Raw genomic sequence first — 22,405 nt, forward strand, 5'->3', positions numbered from 1 at the left:
TAAACACAACAACAACAGCACCTGTTCTTACTCTTAGTTACTCTAACACAGCCCATGTATTTACTTGTTTCATGACATCCAGCATTTCTTGCATGAAATCTCCGGCAACTGGCTTTCCGGGCTTAAGGCAAAGTAGTTTTCTCCGGGCCTTTCAGAATTGTGGGGGTGTTACGTATTAAGCCGAAAGTATATGGGTATAGTGGGGTTTCCAGCTTTTGGATGTGATCTCACCACGTAGCGTTGCAATCTTCAAGAAAAGTTTCTTGTGATCAGAATTCAATTCGATTGAATATACATCGAATAGTTGTAGTTGAAAAGCTTGAGGCCTTTTATCAAATATTATGCCATTTTGTCGTTCTTGGGGGTTGCAGTCGCTAGAAATGAACTTATTATTGCCATCAGTTGTTGTGTGAAGATTGCAATGGACTACAAGGTATCTTGAGATTCGTGGTAGGGGGCCCCGGGTGCCAAGCGTTCCGTGGCCAAGCGATCTCAGTGCGTTTCAAAAAGCGAGCTATCTAAAGAGGTTTTGCCATTATATATATTCTGTTTATTTCCGAATACCGTTTTTCTCATTTTATACTTAAGTAGCTCTTTCGTTCTACAAGTAGTAGGCAAAGGCCCAGAAAGGAAAGAAACCTTTCTGTTTCGTTTTCTTTATTACTAACACAACTAATAGCCGCTTGGTCACCTCGTGGCACTGCTCCTGCCTCCCCGTGGCGGGGCCGGTAACCTGGGTGGTAAAGACAAACCCCCAGGGCCAAAAGGAGCCGACATGGATATAAGTGACTATCCACCATTAGAGCTCTCGGGTTCGAGATCAGAAATTCCTGACAACGACCGGGACTCCAATCGTCCGAAGAGACTAAGGACGGAAAATCAGAATAATGACGTGCCAGCATTTCTTATAATGCACTCATTATCCACGCAACCTGTTGGCAAACTATCGCCTTTTCTAATACAGAAATGTTTAGAATCGGTTTGTGGATCTCCTAAAATGTTTAAGCGTCTCCAATCTGGAGACCTTCTAATTGAAACTTCTAAGACAACTCACTCAGAGAAGCTGTTAAAATTAACATCATTTAACAGTATTCCAGTGTCAGTTACGCCCCATAACACTCTTAACACCTCTAGAGGCGTTATCAGCGAATGGGACTTACTATCAGTGTCAGAAGAAGAGATAATACAAGAACTCAGGGAACAAAAAGTGACTCATGCGCGGAGAATAATGACCAAAAAAGATGCGAACCTACTACCAACCAGGTCCGTCATTTTGACATTTAGTACTCCGACTCTTCCATCTTCTGTTAAAGCAGGTTATTTAAACTGCAAGATTCGGCCATACATCCCAAATCCCATTCGCTGCTTTAAGTGCCAGACGTATGGCCATTCTCAGACGGCATGCCGAGGCGATGCTGTGTGTCCTATTTGTGGCTCTAAGGAGCATTCCCAAGGAGACTGTACAGCTGCCACTCCTAGTTGCCCTAACTGTAAAGGAAGCCATCCTGCATTTTCTAAAGCATGTGACCTTTGGAAAACAGGCAAACAAATCCAGAAATATAAGGTGGAACATAAAGTCACATACCCTGAAGCAAGGAAGCAAATACTGTTAACCATGCCTAGCCGATCATACGCATCGGTCTCTAAAAACAGCCGGTCAATTTCAACTCAAACAGATGTCTCCATAGAACCAAACATTTCATTTGCCACCTGGGCCAAAACTATGCTAACGTGCAATAAAAAATCTACAGTTAATGAAACCAGCACCACGCCAATCAGTATCCCAACTGATGCCATCTCAACCTTGCCCGAAAGAACAAAATCTGTTAGCGTTGAAAATCAAAAGACAATGAAACCATGCTATAGCAACATTCAAATGGAAGTTCAGTCAGAGGACGAAGACACAGTCCTAGAATTACATGCCAATGACACCATGGATACAGGACGCCCAACCTTTCCCAAAAATGAAAAATCAAAACTAAGCAGGCAGAAACCTCAGAAAAAACAGTCAGATCAATCTTCGTCAAATAAACCCAAGCAATGAACAAATTCCTACAATGGAATTGCAGAGGATTACGCAGTAATATAGATGACCTAAATGATTTACTCATACAAACTAACGCATTAGGAGTATGCTTACAGGAAACATTTTTATCACCAAAAGTTTCACTCAATTTCAAAAACTATACTATGTTTAGGCGAGACAGGGATTCTGACTCTTCTTCTCGTGGAGGGGTAGGTATTCTTGTCAAAACTACCATACCATCAAGACATCTCCAACTAGTAACCTCCCTAGAAGTTGTAGCGGTTCGGATAGCAATGGGAATATCATTAACCCTTGCATCTATTTATATACCACCTAATTACCCTTGTTCCCAGGCTGAACTTGACAACCTTTTAACACAACTGCCACCTCCTGTCTGTTTACTCGGTGATTTCAACGGTCACCATCCATTGTGGGCATCCTCCACTATGGATAAGAGAGGCCAATTAATTGAAACATTCCTAGATAACCATAATCTGACTGTATTAAACACTGGCTCTCCAACTCATGTTCAATTACCTACAGGTACAACCTCTGCCATAGATTTATCTATCTGTTCAGCATCTCTTTTTCCAAGTATGGAATGGTTGGTGTTGAATGATCCATTCCACAGTGACCATTTTCCCATCATCAGCTCAATTCAAACACAGGTCGTATCATGCCCGAAAGCCCGTTTATTTTGGAATTTCCACAAAGCAGACTGGAAAAACTACTCTACTTGTGTCCTACTAAACAAACAGTATGTACAGCAACAACATATTGATGACGTAACCGAACACATTACCAGCCATATATTATCAGCAGCCGAAATTTCGATTCCAATATCCAAACAGAGCAAGCGGGTACACCAAAACCATTGGTGGAATCAAGACTGTACCATAGCGAAAGTAGAAAAAAACCGTGCTTGGAACCAATTTCGCAAATTCCCCACTACCGCCAACCTTATAGTTTACAAAAAACTGAGAGCCAAAGCAAGACAAATTAGGAAAAAAGCAAAACGTGACTCCTGGATTAAATTCGCCTCAACTATTAACAAAAATACTGATACTCGAATTATCTGGAAAAAAATACAAGCTCTGAATGGAAAATTTCTACAGTTACATTCTCCAATAATACAGTGGAATGGGCAAGACCTATCTTCTCCTACTGACATCGCAAATGCTTTAGCAGAATCTTTCTATAATATTTCCGCCTCTACCACTTATGCGACTGCTTTTCAGAGAATTAAAACTAATGAAGAACGTAAAAAGTTGAACTTTTCCACTAATCTCCCACTTCCATATAACCAGCCCTTTATCATAGCTGAACTCAAAGAATCCTTGAGTAAATCTCCAAATAGTGCACCAGGACCAGACGGCATTCACTACAGAATGCTTAAACATTTGTGTGAAGCTGATCTGTACACACTATTGCTATTTTATAACAGGATCTTCTCAGAAAACACATATCCTCTCTCATGGCGTCATTCCTATATTTGTGCAATACCAAAACCAGGAAAAGATACCTCTCAAGTTCAAAATTACAGACCAATATCATTGACCAGCTGTTTGGGCAAGATCTTCGAAAGGATGGTGCATAAGAGACTCACCTGGATTCTAGACTCCCAAAATCTGCTTTCTGATCACCAATATGGCTTCCGCAAAAACAGGTCCACCCTAGATTTACTTGTGAAAATTGAATCCAACATACGTAACGCCTTCATCAGGAGACAACATTTAGTTATGGTCAACCTAGATATTCAGAAAGCATTCGACACCACATGGCGTTATGGTATTATCAAAGATATGCATCAGTTAGGGTTGAGAGGCTATCTACCTCAAATTATTCAGAATTTTTTAAAGTTACGTACCTTTCAAGTCAGATATCAAAACTTCCTATCAATATCTCATATTCAAGAAGAGGGTGTCCCATAGGGTTCAATACTGAGTCCAACGCTATTTGCAGTTAGGGTCAACAATATATTGGAAGATCTTCCAAAAACTATTGAAGTATATATGTATGCAGATGACCTCACCATATCGTGCCAATCACAAAATATGAATGCCATCGAAAGGCAGTTACAGATTACTCTAAACAGAATAGAATCGTGGACTTTAAGCAATGGATACCATCTTGCTGAACAGAAATCCACTACCACTCATTTCTGCAAACTCCGGTCATTTCATCCTGATCCTGAGTTAAAGTTAAAAAATGTGTCGGTTCCTCTGGTTAACACTGTCCGCTTTCTTGGCCTGGTTCTAGATAGAAAACTGAACTTTCAAGCACATGTGGCCTATCTTCGAACCATCTGCTTGAAGAAATTGAATATCCTTCGGTGTGTGTCATCCATGTCATGGGGCGCTGATCGGCATACTCTTATCCATATTTATAGAGCTCTCATCAGGTCCCGTTTGGACTACGGTTCTCCAGTGTATGACTCTGCAAGGAAGAGTACCTTAGAGCGATTAAATACCATCCAGCACAGTGCCCTTCGAGTTTCTCTAGGGGCTTTCAGAACCTCCCCAATCCAGAGTCTTTACATTGAAGCCCATGAACCTCCCTTACACCTTCGGAGGAAAACATTGCTCTTGATGTATGCCGCAAAAATCCGCAGTCTTCCCTCTCACCCGAATTGGAGATGTCTGTACAATACCGAATGGGACTCATTGTACAACAGTAAACCAAATGAAAACAGACCTGCTGCACTTAGACTTAAAGAACTAACTGAAACGTGGAATATTGAAATCGGCAATATATATCAGGACATAACACCGCCTGATCCACCGTGGACAAATATCCCTGCAATTTTCGATGAATATTTCCAACAGTGGGGAAAGACCACCTTGTGTCCCTTCAATATCGCACAGTTATTTGAAGCTCACTCTGCTTCTAATTCACAGGCCTGTAAGATCTATACAGACGGATCAAAAACTGAGACCCAAGTAGGCGCTGCGGCGATCTTTCCATCATTCACCGCTTCTGTCTCATTACCTGTAGGATGCAGTATCTTCACTGCTGAGCTTTATGCTATTAACTTGGCTCTAGGTCACATTACTCAACTTCTAATTTCGTCTGCCTTAATATACACTGACTCGCTCAGTGCTGTCTCTGCCATAAATAGTAATACCAACTCCTCTCACCCTGTAATAAAACAAATCCATTCTAAATTACTTATGTGTAATGAATCAAACCAAACTGTGACTTTCTGCTGGATTCCAGGTCATTCTGGGATAGCAGGAAATGAAAGAGCAGATCTTGCAGCCAAACAACCAGATAATTCTCTTTTGCAGACTTTTCAAACTCCATATACTGATTATAAGTATATTATCCGTAAAGCATGTTATAACAGCTGGTCATTAATCTGGAAAGGTCATCCAGGAAATAAACTGTACCAAATAAAACCGGAACCAAAACTGTGGCACTCCAGCTTCCAGAAAAGCAGACGAGAAGAAACAATTTTAGGAAGGCTCAGAATTGGGCATACTCATCTCACACACCTGTATCTATTAACTAACGACAGCGCTCCCCAATGTACATCATGTCAAGTACAACTGACCATTCGCCATTTGTTAGTGGACTGTCCCCATTTTCAAAACATCCGCTTAGACACTTTTAAATCAATTACTAATATGCAGAGATCAATAAATTTAATGCAGATTCTGGGAGATGAGCCTAATAAAAAAGAACTATTTACTTTCCTAAACCGGATAGGAATATATCATAAAATATAGTTATTTATTTCATATTCACCATTAGAAAGACACAATATGGCCCAAGTAGCCTGTGTGTCGTTAAACCCAACAGCAACAACAAATCGTGGTAGGGGCATAGAACAGGGCTCATGCGTCGTGTGGACGTTTTGAATCTCGAAATCTATTCTAGCCATCTGACTGGATTCAGCTGACTCTTATAACTCTTGATTTTTTTCTGTTAATTTGCGCTTGTTCTCTTGGATAAGACATATGGTCAATAATCCTTTTAGTGCTTTTCAAAATCCGGTGAAATTGTTCCTTTAATTGAAAAGCCACGTGCACTTCTAGATTCCACCAGAAGAACAGAAATTGAAGTAAAAAAATTAAAAAAACGAAAACTGTTCTAGTGTGATGAATCGCGTGTCTTGGTGTGAAGCGACATCTAGGTGTTTTTCTTAATCTCCTGATACGCATACGCCTGTCCTCCTTCTGGCCTTCAAGGGCTTGTACAACAGTACCGTTTAATTTTGGCCGTTGTACAATAAAGAGTATTCATTTATTAGATTTCAGTGAGTTAAATAGTTGAAGAATAAGGCCTTAGAAGCGCTTAATAGTTAAATAGAATGGAAATTTTAACTTTTCAGGTTCGGCTAGCATGACTAGTATGCTTACGGGTACTTTCCTTGGTGGTGTGGTGATCACAAAGTTCAAGCCAAGACCTCGTTATATAGCTGGGTATATCTTATTCCAGGAAATTCTGCTTGTTGTTAGACTTCTAGTTTCCATGTTCATGCAGTGCCCTTCATTAAGCTTGCCTGGAACAACGTATTCAGACAATGGGTAGATATTATTAATTATTGGATATTAATTCATGTGTGTATATTTTTATAATTTATTTTTGTTTGCTCTTTGTTTTTTCAATTCCCTTTTTAAACTCTCTTTATAAGGTTACCTTGTGAAAATTGTACTATTTGTATTAGCGATAATTGCGATAAATACGCACAAACACTCAGAATAAATAACTGGCTAATGATACTCAGTAATGTGGATGGATGAATTAAGTTAATTATTATAAAAATTTAGGAAGCTTTGACTACTAGAATTTGAATTCTGGAAATTTCTGGAAGATAGCAACAAAATAATAATTAATACTTTCTGAAGGCACCATAGAAAATCAAATTTAGAACAGCTGTTTAACACACTGTGACATCCGATGATTAAAAAAGCGATTGCTTGAGGGGAGGTTGAAAATTTTCTAGCCTCTCATAGAATGAACGCTGGAAACTCCATCTTTAAGTCATACTTTCTGGCACAACGATCTACCAGCTTTCATAACATGTTCAAATAAAATTCAGAAGATTTTGACTCCTTCTGTATCTCAGAAGACGGATGCCATTTAATTTAAGGGTGCTCATTTAATTTTGGTTTTTAAACTCCGAAGAATGGTTATTTGCTGCTCGTTTTCCACAAATAATAAGACTGATTTCTTACTGTTAAGTCTGTTAAGCAAATCCTTGAAACACTTATGGAATCGAGAATGTTTTACTTCTTTCCAGGCTTCTAAATCTGACAAACAGCTGTAATAATGAATGCGAATGCAGGGAAACAGTTTTTGAACCCGTCTGTGGATCGGATGGTGTTTCCACATATTTCTCTCCATGTTTTGCTGGATGCAGGGACTATACCACATATCACAACGCTACGAATAATTCCACGGTAAGCTACATTGCAATATTTTCGTGTTTGTGTAGAATCTAGGTTAAATTTCAAGTGTTCATTAGCTTGAATAAACTATAAATAATGTCTGTGTGAAAGGTCCCATCATTATTTAATTAATAATCTATAGCTATATAATACCATTGTGCATGGGATCTCATCGTTGGGCAGGTTGGTACAGTGAAGTCCTCATAGACCCAGTGGAGGGAAATTTATCTCACAGATCTGTAATATGCGAGATACGAGAAGAGACCGTAAATTAGCTTTAGCCATAAATCCATTTGACTTCATTCGCGGACTCTTGACAAGACCAGACTTAGGTCATCGAGTATATGGAGATGGGATTTTCACAATGATACTTATGAATACAAGGTTAGGTACATCTGGTTTAGGATCATAACAGTTATACCTAAAAGTTGAGAGAATGCGTTTAAAAAAACGATCCCTTTACCGTGCTTAATTTTGCATCGTGTTCCCCATCAGTACACGGGCGACTTATTACACCAAGTTGAGCGATTCTGCCTTCTTGGAAACATGTCTGAAGTTCTTTATCATGATATTTTCAAATATATCTTTATATCCTGAGACTTTTGCTATCTCTCCAAGACATTACATCAGAGGTTTACTCAGGTTTCATCCCATCAATGACCTTTGACAAGAAACCTTGGTCACCTTGAACTAATTGTTGAAGGCCATGACATCGACTTCTCTTTTTGTATATCCGTTTACAGATGAGGTACAGAATCTTGAAGAGATTCTGTTCAGATCTTCCAATAAAATACATTACAGAAAGAGTTAGATTTGCTTAATGAATTACTCCTCGAACAGTTTCAATATTTTTCCTCTTTTGAAACCTGAAGAAGATGTTTTATCAAGATAACCTGAGTGTTTGTGACTTTGATAAAGCATCTTCATCAAAGTACCGTTTTAGAATCAATATCTGTAGGACTCAATGCAGCTAACCAACATAAGACTGAAAATTTGGTAATAAGGATCATTTGGGGCTTTCAAGGATATAAACGTGTTGCCCTAAAAGGAACTATTAAAATCTATTCCGAATATGAAATACTCTCCAAAAAATTGCCCCCTAAATTTTGGAGATGAACGCATTCAAGACGTGAGGTTTTTAGAAATAGTAGTAGTAGTAGTAGTAGTAGTGGCATGTGATGCAAGAAAGCAAATGTATGAGCTTATGCAGCATCAGCCAAAAAAAAAAAAAAAAAAAATCACACCATTCCGTCCAAATGCCTGTCCAGTTCCTCCTTAAATTTATTCAACCTATCAACTTCCACAACGACTGATGGAAGTTTGTTCCAGCAATTAACCACCCGCTGGCTAAAGGCAAATTTCCGCACATCTAATCTACATCTGTCTTTTCTTAATTTGAATTTATGCCCCCTTAGGTTCGTAATCTGAACAAGTGGAAGGATCCCATCAGAATTCAGCGTGCTCAACCCATTCAAGGCCTTATATACCTCAATCAGATCACCGCGCAGGTGCCTAGTCTCCAGCCACTGCAATTTGCAGAACTTAAGCCTCTCTTGGTAAGAGGATCCCTTCATTTCCCTCACCAATCTTGTTGCCCTTCTCTGTACACGCTCAAGTAAATCTACATCCTTCCTAAAATGAGGCCTCCAGACCTGTACGCAGTACTCAAGGCGTGGCCTGACCATTGCCTTATACAGAGGGATAATCACCTCCTTTTCCCTGCTAGCAAAATTCATATGTATCATTGACAAAACCCCATGACCTGCCCTGCAAGCCTGTCTACATTGCTCAGAGAACTTCATATCTGACTGAACAATTACTCCCAGGTCTTTTTCATTTTCTATCACCTTACGTGTAGTACCACACAGTTGGTACGTTTCTCTGGGGTTACTTCTACCCATATGCAGTACTTTGCATTTGTCAAGGTTAAACTTCAGTTGCCACTTCTTAGCCCATCTGCCCAAATTATCTAGATCCTGTTGCAGTAGCACACTGCCATTACTGTCATTAACAACCCTGCCAACCTTTGTACCATCTGCAAACTTCGACATTAAGCCTAATATGCCTTCATCAAAATCATTGATAAATATACAAAACAACAGTGGACCTAACACCGAACCCTGTGGGACTCCACTAATAACATTAGTCCAAGAAGAGCAGCACCCATTGATTACCACCCTCTGTCTTCTCGCACTTAACCATCCTTTTATCCATTGTAGCAACTTACCCTTAATACCATTCTGCTCCAATTTGTACAATAGTCTTCCATGCGCAACAGTGTCAAAAGCTTTCCTGAAATCCAAATATATGATATCAAAATTATTTTTTGCATCCAGTTCCTTTGTAACCACATCATAATATCCTATCAAATTTGTCAGACAAGACTTTCCCTTAACAAACCCATGCTGTGTCTGAATTATTGCTGCAGTCCTGTCTAGATGATCCTGCAATACATCTTTAACCAGCGACTCCATTATTTTACCCGGAACAGAAGTTAAACTAACTGGTCTGTAATTACTCGTGCCACCCTTCGATCCCACTTTGTGAATTGGGGATACATTTGCACATCTCCAGTCCGTGGGAACCTCCCCTGAGTCCAAGGATGCTCTCATAATTATGGCTAAGGGTTTGCTTAGTTGCTTTGCCGCCTCCTTTAATATAACTGGATAGATCCCATACACCCCAGGTGCTTTCCTTACGTTTAACTTCAACAATTTCTCTTCCACTTTGCTCTCAGTTATTACAAGATCATTAAGCACCCTGCTACAATTTGATAACCTTCTGCCATTTTCAAACCTTAATAATTCCTCATGTGTGAATGTAGATGCAAAATACTCATTCAGTTTGTTTGCTATCTGAGCAGGATCATCAACAGTCGAACCATCGATATCAAGTGGTCCAATCAGATTCATCCCCTTCCTTTTAGAGTTTATATAAGTAAAGAAATCCTTGCTGTTTTTCTTAGCATCTTTTGCCAAGGATTTCTCGTAATCTGCCTTCGCCTGCCGAACCTCCTTTGTGACCTGATTACAGATTAACTTATATCTGCCATAGGCTTCTGAGTCGCTTGATAATTTATATGCATCCCATGCATTTTTCTTCTCTGTCACGAGTCTCATTAGTTCATTTGATAACCATTTAGGCCTAAACCTTGAACAATATTTCTTAATAGGTATGAAACTTTTAGTAGCTTCCACGATTAATTCCTTGAATGCTTCCCACTTAGAATTTACTGTTGGTAACATCGTCAGTTGATCCCACTGTACAGAATTTAAAAACTGTCGGAGACCACTGTACTCACCTAGTATGGCAAATAGTCTCTGCGTTATCACATTGAATAAATGAGAGAGAATTTTTTATATATTTAATTACTTCTAATCAATATATTACAGGTATTCCAGGGATGCTCCTGTGTGGAAAATGATTATGCTACGAGTGGTTACTGCCCAGAAGATTGCGGCATGCTTGTACCATTCATGGTAACTCTTTGCCTCATTTTAGTAATTTTGTGTGCTTCTGAAACCGGAAACGTTCTAATTACATTAAGGTACGTATTAAAATCAGTTATGTACATAGTTATCACCATTTGTCTTAAATCCCTTATCTTTTATCATTTAGTTTCATTGTCGGGCTAATCGACGCTAATTGAGGGATGTCCAGTCTTCGCGTTTACTTACCCATGTTGATATAACATTTTAAAGGAATGACCACGGTTTATCACTTTTGGCACTTAGCCAAAAAAGGTTGGACGCCCCTGGACTAGTTAAAAAAAAATGAGCACCCACAAAACGTTGCATTTTAATTTGTAGCATTGCTCATTTAGTTTTATTTCAAGTCTTTGGCATGAAAACCTAATGTACACTTCAAAAGGTAGAAATTAGTAGAAACATTTGCACGACCTTTGAATTCGTGAAAGTGTTTCTATTACTATTAACAAATATAAAATGACCGAACCTTTCCATTAAAAAAAAAATAATGTATCTTTTCAGGTGTGTTGACGAAAAGGACAAAAGTCTGGTCTTAGGAATATTTGATATACTTTTGACTGTATTTGGTGAGTAGAGAGAAGAATACACACGAATTAATTACTTCATTTATTACTTTCATTAAATCATTTCAATAAAATACTGAACTGACGTGCAAAAGTTAAAGAGTTCACGCTTTCCGCTGTGTGAGACAAAATATTTTTCTAATATGCAAATTGCATGTTCGCTGTGTTAGCATTAGTAGAGGCATATGTTGTAATGAAGCGAACTTATACAGCATCATCCAAAAAAACGTTGAGTGTAGCAGTTACACTGCAGAATTATACGCAATAAAATTAGCCCTAGAAAATATAAACGCTTCCCACAATACTAGCAGTATAATATACACAGATTCCATGAGTGCAGTATCCGCTTTGGACAATAAACTTTCAATATCGCATCCCATCATAAAACAATTTTTTCCTGCTTAAACCACCTACGAAGTAAGAATCATGCAGTGTTATTTTTCTGGATCCCAGGGCACTCTGGTATCACAGGTAATGAGAGAGAAGATCAGGCAGCCAAACAACCAATCAGTACAATACCATCACATTACCAAGTACCATACATAACTTGAAGCGCATTAAAAAATTTATACAATTCAGTGCACTTGGGGCTTTCAGAACATCACCAGCACATAGCCTCTACATTGATGCACATGAGCCCCCGTTAACTCTACGTAGGAAAACACTGCTTCTAAAGTATGCTGTTAAAATACAAGCTTGTGCCTCGCATCCCATTCAGCCATATCTTTTCGATCCACCATTAGAAAATCTGTACAGAAATAAACCTAGCATAGTAAAACCAGCTGGTCTTCGCCTTCTTGAACTAATGCAGGTTTGGAATGTTCCCATTCATTCTGTACAAGAAGTAGTAACATGCGCTCAACCACCATGGACTCGTACTCCTCTATCCACCTGTGACACTTACCTTTGCCAGTGGGGAAAAAATGTTCTTCAAGCATCAAATGTGAAACAACTTCATGCAATTCACACTCACAGATATTTTGACTTTTCTCCAATTTATACAGATGGCTCTAAATCTAACTCAGACGTTGGAGCAGCAGCAGTGTTCCTAAATACCACTATTTCAGCATCGCTTCCACCTGAATTCAGTATCTTCTCAGCAGAATTATATGCAATTAAACTAGCCTTCGAAAATCTCTGTTCTGACTGCTCATTAAAATTTGTTATTTACACTGACTCCCTCAGCTCAATTATGGCATTATCTAACTGCGCAGATAAAGTTCACCCTTTTCTAAATGAAATTAGATTACTACTGCAGATTGAAGAGCGCCACCAACTCATCACCTTCTGCTGGATTCCAGCACATTCTGGAATTTCTGGTAATGAACTGGCCTATAAAGCTACAAAAAATCCATCTACCTTCGATTTAACCAATATACCTGTTCCAGCATCAGACTATCCACAAATCATTCGTGGTGCATGCCTAACAGAATGGACAGCACTCTGGCACTCTCAAACAAATAACAAACTTTTTCAATTTAAACAGGATCCTAGAATTTGGCGTTCCAGTGTCCGTTGATCAAGACGAGAAGAAGTACTTCTTTCAAGATCAAGAATACGCCATACACATTTGACTCACCTTCATTTACTCACAGGAGATGATCCACCACAGTGTCCACATTGTTCTCTAAATTTGACTGTGAAACACATTCTTATTGAATGCCCACACTATAATCAAGACAGAAATACAACCCTACTACCTTTGGTTAACCTTCGGAAACAAATAACCCTAGAGAATGTCATTGGTGACAATGCAAATATTCCTGAATTTTTTAACTTTCTGAAGAAAATTGGAGTTTTTACTCATTTCTGATTTCTGCCTTTTCTGACGTGACAAGAAATTCTCATATTTTATTACAATAAAGGAATAGGCGCATTATAGCCAAAGCAGCTTATGCGCCAGAAAACCCCCACAACAACAACAATATTGCCCTAGCCTCCAAATTCCCCAGACATCAATCCCATCGAGCATCTGTGGTTTGTGTTGGAACGCAACTCCGATCTTCGGCATCTCAACCACGGACCTTACAGGAGTAAAAGGATCTGCTGGTTACATGTTGGTTCCAGATACCGCAAGACAAATTTTAAAATCTTGTAGCGCCCATGCCTCGCCGGGTACGAGCTGTTTTGGCTGCACGTGGAGGACCAACATCATATTAGGTAGGTGGTCATAATGTTTTGGCTCATCGGTGTATTCTACAACTGTTTTTCTCAATTTGAATTAATGTCCCCTCAGGCGATTAATCTGAGAAAGAGGAAGAATCCCAACAGCATTGAGCTTGCTCAAACCATTCAAAGTCTTATACACCTCAATTAGATCACCTCGCAGATGTCTAGTCTCCAGGCGCTTCAATTTGCAGAACCTTTCTTAGTAAGAGTGCCCCTTTGTTTCCCCCCACACCAATCTCGTTGTCCTCCTCTGTACTCGTTCCAGCAGCTCTACATCTTTCTTAAAATGAGGCATCCAGACCTGTATGCAGTACTCAAAGTGTGACCTGACCATTGCCTTATACAAGGGGACAATCATCTCCTCATCCCTGCTAGCAAAGGTCCTGTGTATCATTGATAAGATCCCATTAGCTGCTGTGGCACAATTACCCCTAAATGTTTTTCATTCTCCATTACCCTCAGTGTTGTACCGCACAGTTGGTACGTTTCTTTGGGGTTATTGCTACCCATATGCAGTACTTTGCATTAGTTACTTTCTCTCAGCCCATCTGCCCAACTGTTATGTGAGTTTCATGAATGATTGATTTTAGGTGTATGCGCAGAATTTTACTGAAAACTCGACTGATACGATGAGTATAAATATTCCAAACTTTTGTTGGCGTAAGAAGCACTGCATGCCAACAGGTATAACAAGAATTGTTGAAGACAAATATAAAGATTAAAACTGTTATTTACAGAATGTACGGTAATTAATAATGATGATTTTTGATTTCTTATTTTTGCACCTAGATGACGCCACTATAAAAGCTTAATAATTCAAACCAAACAGTTGCATTACAATTCCACTGTTTCTTTTCAGTATTCATTCCATTTCCACTGATATACGGAGCAGTGACGGATACCACGTGCCTCGTGTGGGAGGAAAAATGTGGAGAAGTTGGACATTGCTGGCTTTACGATAGCGACAAATTTCGTTACTACCTGCACGGAATTAGCATGGGCTTCCAAAGCATCGGAGTTATCTTCGATGCGGTGGTGTTGTACTTCAGTGATCGGCTGAAGAATTTCTACGGCGATGAAGACAATCTTACGGACGAGAAAAAGAACGAAGAAAACAGAACTGAGAATAAATCCCAAGGAAAAGAGTACAAGATGATGAATTACCCCACCGACACGACAAATGGGAAAATCAAAGAAACCAGTGAAATGGCACAATCTATTAATGGACAGAATGATCACCACACCACTAACTTCTAGATAGGACTAAGCAGTTTCACAGTAAAATGGCAAAAGTCACTGAATGTAATATACAAAAATCAGAGGAACAAATAAACGTACTTTTATTTAATTATCTAAATCACAGCATTCTATAAATATTTAAATTTTGCACTCACTGCGTGTCATTCATTGTTAAATTCTGACTTTTTCGTCACTGAGCGTGCAACTCGTGCATGCAACTGCCAAGTAGATGGCTCACGAGTCGTTCTACTTTCTGCCATTAGAGCGCGCTACCAACGTTGTCGATTAACTATCTAATTTTCTTCCGATTATTTTAATTAACCGACTTCCTTTATTAATTTCTGTACAATTTCGATACAAATTTGACACGGAACAGAAATTCAAATTGTTTTATTCAAAATAATAAGAATAAGAATAATAGTGCGAATTTGGAGAATATATCTGATTTCGTGGGAAGAAGGAAAATATTAATTTCACGAATAGTGTAGAGCTCATGACCGTGACATGGCTAGTCTTTACGCCTACTGTACTTTATGAATATCATCGATCTAGCAGGGAATAGCATTGTATAAATCAAAGACTTTTAATAAATATTGTTCTTTACACCTAAGATATGTCTGTCCTGTAATTTTTGGATTTGAAAGTACATATACTTCGTATTTGAATTGTATTACGTTATACAGTATTGATATTTTCATAGCGTTAACATGCCCTCTGGTATCAGAGTTCTGGTTAACACCTTGATATCTTAACATGCATTACGATATCTTAATAAAGTTCACGAATGGGGTCACGTATACTGTAATAACTTGAATCAATAACAGAATACAGGCTTGTCGCTTCGGCTTCGAAGATCGTATAGCAATTGCAATCACTGTCCTTCCACACTGCGTTAGATAGGCATTCGAAAAACATCCGCGCGGTTTCCACCTTTCTCCAAACCATAGTGGAATTCACAATGCACAGCAGCAAAAAAGCTTCAAAACAAAGCTTGGAGGATATTCCGCCGATATACTACCGCGGCCAATCTTATAGCTTTTAAACGCGCAAGAGCCAAAGCACGCTATGCTCGCTGTCAGAGTCAGAAGAAATCATGGATCCGTTTTACGTCATCTATTAGCCAGTCAGCCAGAGCTAAAGTGGTCTGCGATAAAATTCCGAAAATGAAGGGAAAATATGCATCTCATCCCTCATCTATCCTACGCTATAATGGGTGCACTGTTTCAGTTGGCTCGGCAATAGCCAATGTTCTTGTTGAAGCATTTTCAAACATCTCTTGGATATCTTCCTGTTCCCCAGAGTTTCATAAAAGGGAAAAACAGGTATTAATTAAGGGCCTTTGTCCCTACAACGAGCCATTCACTATGCAGAAATTAAAAAGAGCTCTCTCCCTTACTAAAGCAAGTACTATTGGACCAGATGACATCCATTATGAAATGATTAAGCACCATTCACCGACATCTATGGATAACCTGCTCTTTTTTGATCCAGTCTACCATCAGGCCATCCGGATAGCCACTGGAGCATTTCGCACATCTCCTGTCCAAAGCCTTTATGTTGAAGCAAATGAACCATCTCTATCTCTTCGACGTAAGCAGTTATCCTTACAGCACACCTTTAAATTGAAATACCTTCCCGATCATCCCACATGGGCATCGGTTTTTCGGCTACATTGGGAAAACCTCTACAACACCCGTCGCACTGCCAACAAACATTTTGGTATTCGCATCCAAGGACTGTTAAATGAACTAGACATGATGGTAGACAACGTTGCCCAGTCACTAAGGCAAATCCTTCCACCCCCGGCATGACTATATTCCAACTTGTGACTTCTCCCTTAAGATTTAGGAGAAGGCTACTACACCACCAACTGTCTACAAACAACTCTTTGCATCACATAGGGAGCATTATTCTGACTTTCTGCCAGTTTATACAGATGGCTCGAAGTCCGAAGGTCATGTGCGATCTGCTGTTGTGTTTCCTCACAAAACGTTATCCAATAAGATCCCACAAGAAACTAGCATTTATACTGCAGGGTTACGTGCAATAGAAACAGCCCTTGATCTCATTAAAAAAAGCGAATACCAAAGGTATATGATTTAGAGTGATTCATTAAGCGTGTTACAGTCTCTATTATCAATGAAGTATAACTCTCATCCGATCCTGTCCCGGATCCGGCAGATTCTTTTTTATCTTGTGGAATTAGAATTTAATATTCGCTTTTGCTGGATCCCAAGCTACAATGGGATCTGGAAAAGCTGATTCCGCTGCTAAATCAGCCATTTCCCTGGATAATCATCGCCTGTCAGTCCACTATACACACACTACAGGCAAATAATATGTTCTAAATTATATTCCCACCGGCAAGATTCCTGGCACGAACAGGCCACAAATAAACTACATCACTTCAAGCCTGTAATCGTGCAATGGCGGTTCAGTCTACGCAAGGTTCGAAGAGAGGAAGTTGTTCTTGCTCTGCTCCGCACAGGAGAAGGCAATCGTCCTTGCTTTTCCTAAGCTAGGAAAGGATCCAAAAGTCACCACCAATTATCGTCCTATTGCTCTGACTAGCTGTCTGTGCAAAATCCTGGAGAGAATGGTTAATTCTCGTTTAATATGGTATCTCGAGTCAAATGACCTTCTCTCCAACATCCAGTGCGGCTTCCGAAGGAACCGGTCCACTTTGGACCACCTTATTAGATTGGAAACATCCATCCGGGATGCTTTCCTAAAACGCGAACACTTGGTGTCGGTGTTCTTTGATATGGAGAAAGCGTATGACACAACTTGGAGATTTGGCATTTTAAAAGATCTGCATAGCCTTGGTCTTAGGGGTCAACTCCCCATTTTTATTAAAAACTTTTTAGCCAATCGATCTTTCCAAGTTCGTGTGGGATCCTCACTCTCTCGTTCCTTCAGCCAAGAGGAGGGAGTACCACAAGGATCAGTGTTAAGTGTCACGCTTTTCGCCATAAAAATAAATTCCATCACAGAACAACTTCCTCCAACTGTAAACAGTGCCCTCTATGTTGATGACTTTAGCATTTTTTGTCAGTCATGCAACATGAGGGTTATTGAAAGACAACTGCAGAAAACCATTGATAGTCTGAATTCCTGGGCACTTGCTAATGGCTTCAGGTTCTCGCCGGAGAAGACCGTTTGCGTACACTTTTGTCGCAAGCGTAATCTTCATCCTGAACCTGAATTAATGCTCGGACAAAATGGTATTCCAGTAGCAGCAGACACAAAATTCTTGGGACTCGTATTTGATAAAAAGTTGACCTTTCTGGACCACATCCGTCAACTTCGCACAAAGTGCACACGCGGGCTTAATATTCTCCGCTCGCTCTCCTCTACATCTTGGGGAGCAGACCGATGCACGCTTCTTCGGCTTTACCGTGCACTTGTGCGATCCAAACTTGATTATAGGTCCCAGGTATATTCTTCAGCCAGAGACAGTGCCCTTCGATGGCTGGATCCTGTCCATCACCAGGCTCTCCGTATCGCTACTGGAGCATATAGAACATCTCCTGTCCAGAGTTTATACGTCGAAGCAAACGAACCACCGTTATCGCTTCGACGTAAGCAGTTGTCTCTAAACTACGCTTTTAAACTGAAATCCCTGCCAGACCATCCTACATGGCTATCCGTTTTTGAGCCACGATGGGAAAATTTGTACAACACCCGTAAGACTGCTAATCGTCATTTTGGTATTCGTTTCCAAGAGCTACTCGTAGAACTTGATATCAAGGTAGACAAGGTTGCCCAAACACCGAAGCAACCCCTTCCACCCTGGCATGCTCATATTCCAATATGTGACTTGTCCCTCAGAAATTGGGGAAAGTTGGACACTCCATCATCGGTCTACGTGCAGCTTCATTCAGCATACAGAGCTGAACACTCTGACTTTGCGCCAGTTTACACAGACGGCTCGAAGTCGGAATCATATGTGGGATCTGCTGCTGTCTTTACAGACACCACTACATCGGAGCAGATTCCCTCTGAATGCAGTATATTTACTGCAGAGCTGCATGCTATAGAGTTAGCCTTGGATCACATTAGTGAATGCCAATACCAACGGTTCATTTTATATTCTGACTCTCTCAGCGTGTTACAGGCTTTAATATCTGTGAGGTATAATCCTCATCCAGCTCTGTCTAGTATCCAGCAGAAGATTCACTTTCTCCATGAACGTGAATATGATATCCGCTTCTGCTGGATCCCGAGCCACATTGGGATTAGGGGAAATGATTTGGCTGACACCGCAACCAAATCAGCAATTCCCAACAATAACCGCTGCCTGTCAGTCCCCTTTACAGACTACAGGCGAATAATACACGAAAAGATACACTCCCAATGGCAGAATTCGTGGAATAGACAGACTGCGAATAAATTATATCTTATAAAGGCTTTAATTGAACCGTGGCAGTCTAGTCTGCGCAGGAGTCGTAAGGAGGAAGTTGTTCTCGCTCGGACCCGCATAGGACATAGTCATTTGACACATTCGTTTTTGCTGAGGGCTGATGACCCTCCTATGTGTGAGTCCTGTGGCATAATTTTATCTATTAGACACCTTTTAGTTGAATGTCCAGATTTTAGCAATATCCGTTTTACCGCCTTTAATCATCTGACTGAGCCGTATACACTCAGTCAGATTTTATCTGACAATGACAATGTGTCTGCTTTTTTTAGCTTTTTGAAAGCAATAAACGTTTTTAATAGTATTTAAAATTTATATGTTATTGTTATATCTTTTATTGATTTATCTTTTTTATATATTTATTATTAGATCTGGACATGGTGGCCTAATTAATTAGGTCACCGAGAGTTTAATTTAAAATTTTTTTTAAAAATATTACCTAGTCTTGGCGCATTATAGCCATAGTTGCTAATGCGCCAAAAAAACCCAAACAAACAAACAAACAAAAGCTCCGCACAGGTCATAGTCATCTAACACATTCCTATTTTCTAAGGGCTGTTGTTTGTTTGTTTGTTGTTTGTTATTTAGGAGCATTAGCAACTAAGGCCATATTGCGCCGGGGATATGCGATGGTCATTCTCTGACCTTTCCGCATCCTTCGTATTTGGTGGTCACGGGCTCGAACCCTGGGCTAATCAAGAAGCGTGCTACGCACTGCTGCTCCTGCCCACCTGGCTACGGAGGTGTCCCCGCTGTTCTTCCAATTCCACTATCACTTGAAACTATTTTACTTCATTTCTTCAACCAACCTTCCTAACGGTGAAGCAATTTTCCTTGGTGATTTTAGTGTTCACAACTCCAGCTGGCTTCAGTTTTCTAGTTACGTGGATCCAGCTAATCAAGATGTTGTTGCTTTTGTGATTAGTGATACTCTTACACAGATTGTTCATTTACCTACCAGAATACCAAATAATTCAAACCACACACCCAACACTCGATATTTTTCTCACACACAACCCTCTTCAAAGTATACGATCAATGTTAATAATTCTCTAGGCGTCTGTCATCTCAATTTGATGATCGCTTCTTCATTGTAACCCCTCTCTCAGGGCTTTCTGAGCCACGTGTCGTTTGACCTTACTCGAATGAGAAATGCGATGGTCAACGCGATTTCTATTCCTCTTCTCTTTGTTTGGATTATTATTTTGAATCTTCCGATCCCAATGACTGTGCAGATCGTGTCAGTGAAATTATTCTTCTATGGCTGAAATCCTTTATTTTGCATTTTAACCCAAAAATCTTTTCTTTTATCTAAATTTGTTTTTTTTAGAATAAATACGCTAAGACTGTTCAAGATATGAATGAAGGATATCACAATTATATTTCTTTCATAATGTAATGGATCTATTGTATTCTCAGCTAGAGTTAAAACCTACAACCTACTTACTAGAGTCCTATTTTTCTTCTAACTCTTGTATTGACATCTTGGTATATCACCTCTTACCATACCCAATACACTTCGCTCAATTCCACCTTTTGTCTTCTGACAAAAGGATGTTAGAAGAATTCTGAACAACGCTGGTGCCAAGAAAGCTCCAGATCCTGACAGTATATTACAACTTCTCAAAATCTCTAGTGTTCCCCAAGGTTCTGTTCTTTCTCTCACTCTTTTGCTCTTCTACATCAACGATCTTCTTTTACTGTCAGGAAATCTTATGTATCATTTTGCTCATCACAGAACATTACGTTCCATCTTCCAGTTTGAGAAGAAATGAGCTGCATAAACAGTTTCAACTTCTTGAATACGCTAATTTCTTGATTGCTAAGCTCCAGATAATTCTGCAGAGTGGTAAAGAAAATGTGGTTAACTTCATTCCTGCTAAAACCCTACTTCTGTCTTATTTCTCGCAAAAAGAGTTCTGCTGCTCCCATTCTCATCTTCAATGACACTCAAATTTCTAGACAAGATCATGTATCTCTACCAGACATTACCCTGACTCTTGTTTTTTTCCTGTGCGTCAAAAAAATGAGTTTTCTTTTTCACTCTATTCATTACTTTTTTCTTCTAAACCACCACTTACTCTACTCTGTATAAATCTCAAATCTGCTCTGCCATCGAATATTGCTCCAACGTCTGAGGTGGTACTCCTAAAAGTTTCTGAAGCTTCTAAACTCCTCCATTCAAAAAAGTGCAGTAAAATTAATTAAAAATCCGTCTCTTGTAAAGTCTCTTCACTCCCTGTCTCGTAGCCATTCTGCTTCTGCTGCATGCCTTTTCTGTAGATACCTTCATGGGGACTGTTCTTCTCAATTGTCATCTGTAATTCCCCCACTCCCGTCCAATGGAAACCGAACACGTGCCTCAACCAGTTAGCATCCATTCCTTGTCCAACTCCAAACTCACAGAACCAAGTTCCACATTTATCTGTTCTATTTCTGTTTTCTGGAACAACCTTGCTTCACATGTATATCCTGTAAATTACAATATATAAATTCAAGTCTGATGTCAACAATTTTCTTTACCTCACAGCCTTCAACCCGTGCACCGTAGTAAGTACTATTGGTTCTAATGCCTTTCCTGTTTGTAGGTTTAACCGCATAGCGCTACCTACAGTATATGAGTATAATGAAAAGCTGCCATCACTTTTCCTTGCCTAATTTTGGATCATATCTATTTAGAACAGTCCCTTTGGGACTTTTACGATGGCAAGAAGCATGTCTGAAACTATGTACTCCCTTCAAGTAATTCCTGGGGTTTTTGTTGAATCCTCAAGATAGCATTCACAAGACAGTCCTCCCATAAATATGCAAATCCTTTCACATAGCCCCCTCTCACCCACTATATGATATGCAACCACAGGAAATCAACAACTACCAATCTCTCAATCTCCACCACTCAAATGCTTCGCGCTTTAAAACTGAGATCACCCCATCAAGGGTGATGTGCTATGGTTCATCAGTGTCACTCTTCAAGAAATAACAGTGATTCTCCGATGACACTTGGTCAAGAAACATTTCGAGAAGGATCCATCAAAGGGAGTCTCCTCTCCGCGTTAATATTCATAGCAACACTCGTTTCCTTTTCACACGAGAACGCGATGTAATCT

The 22,405-nt window shown here is 39.7% G+C and overlaps 1 protein-coding gene across 1 annotated transcript in view; it reads left to right on the forward strand.

Moving 5' to 3' along the window:
* Positions 1-14,992, forward strand: part of LOC150077194 (solute carrier organic anion transporter family member 74D-like) — a 31,509-nt gene extending 16,517 nt beyond the window's left edge. The window contains exons 7-11 of the mRNA XM_090385808.1: positions 6,360-6,555; positions 7,272-7,431; positions 10,812-10,966; positions 11,409-11,473; positions 14,499-14,992. Of these exons, the coding sequence (XP_090241934.1) occupies positions 6,360-6,555; positions 7,272-7,431; positions 10,812-10,966; positions 11,409-11,473; positions 14,499-14,896 (974 nt within the window). The 3' untranslated portion in view covers positions 14,897-14,992. The remainder of the gene's footprint in view (positions 1-6,359; positions 6,556-7,271; positions 7,432-10,811; positions 10,967-11,408; positions 11,474-14,498) is intronic.
* Positions 14,993-22,405: the final 7,413 nt, after the last annotated feature.

Source organism: Mastigoproctus giganteus, chromosome 12 (genome assembly GCF_048544385.1).
Source record: "Mastigoproctus giganteus isolate SK-2022 chromosome 12, ASM4854438v1, whole genome shotgun sequence".
Lineage (NCBI taxonomy): Eukaryota > Metazoa > Arthropoda > Arachnida > Uropygi > Thelyphonidae > Mastigoproctus > Mastigoproctus giganteus.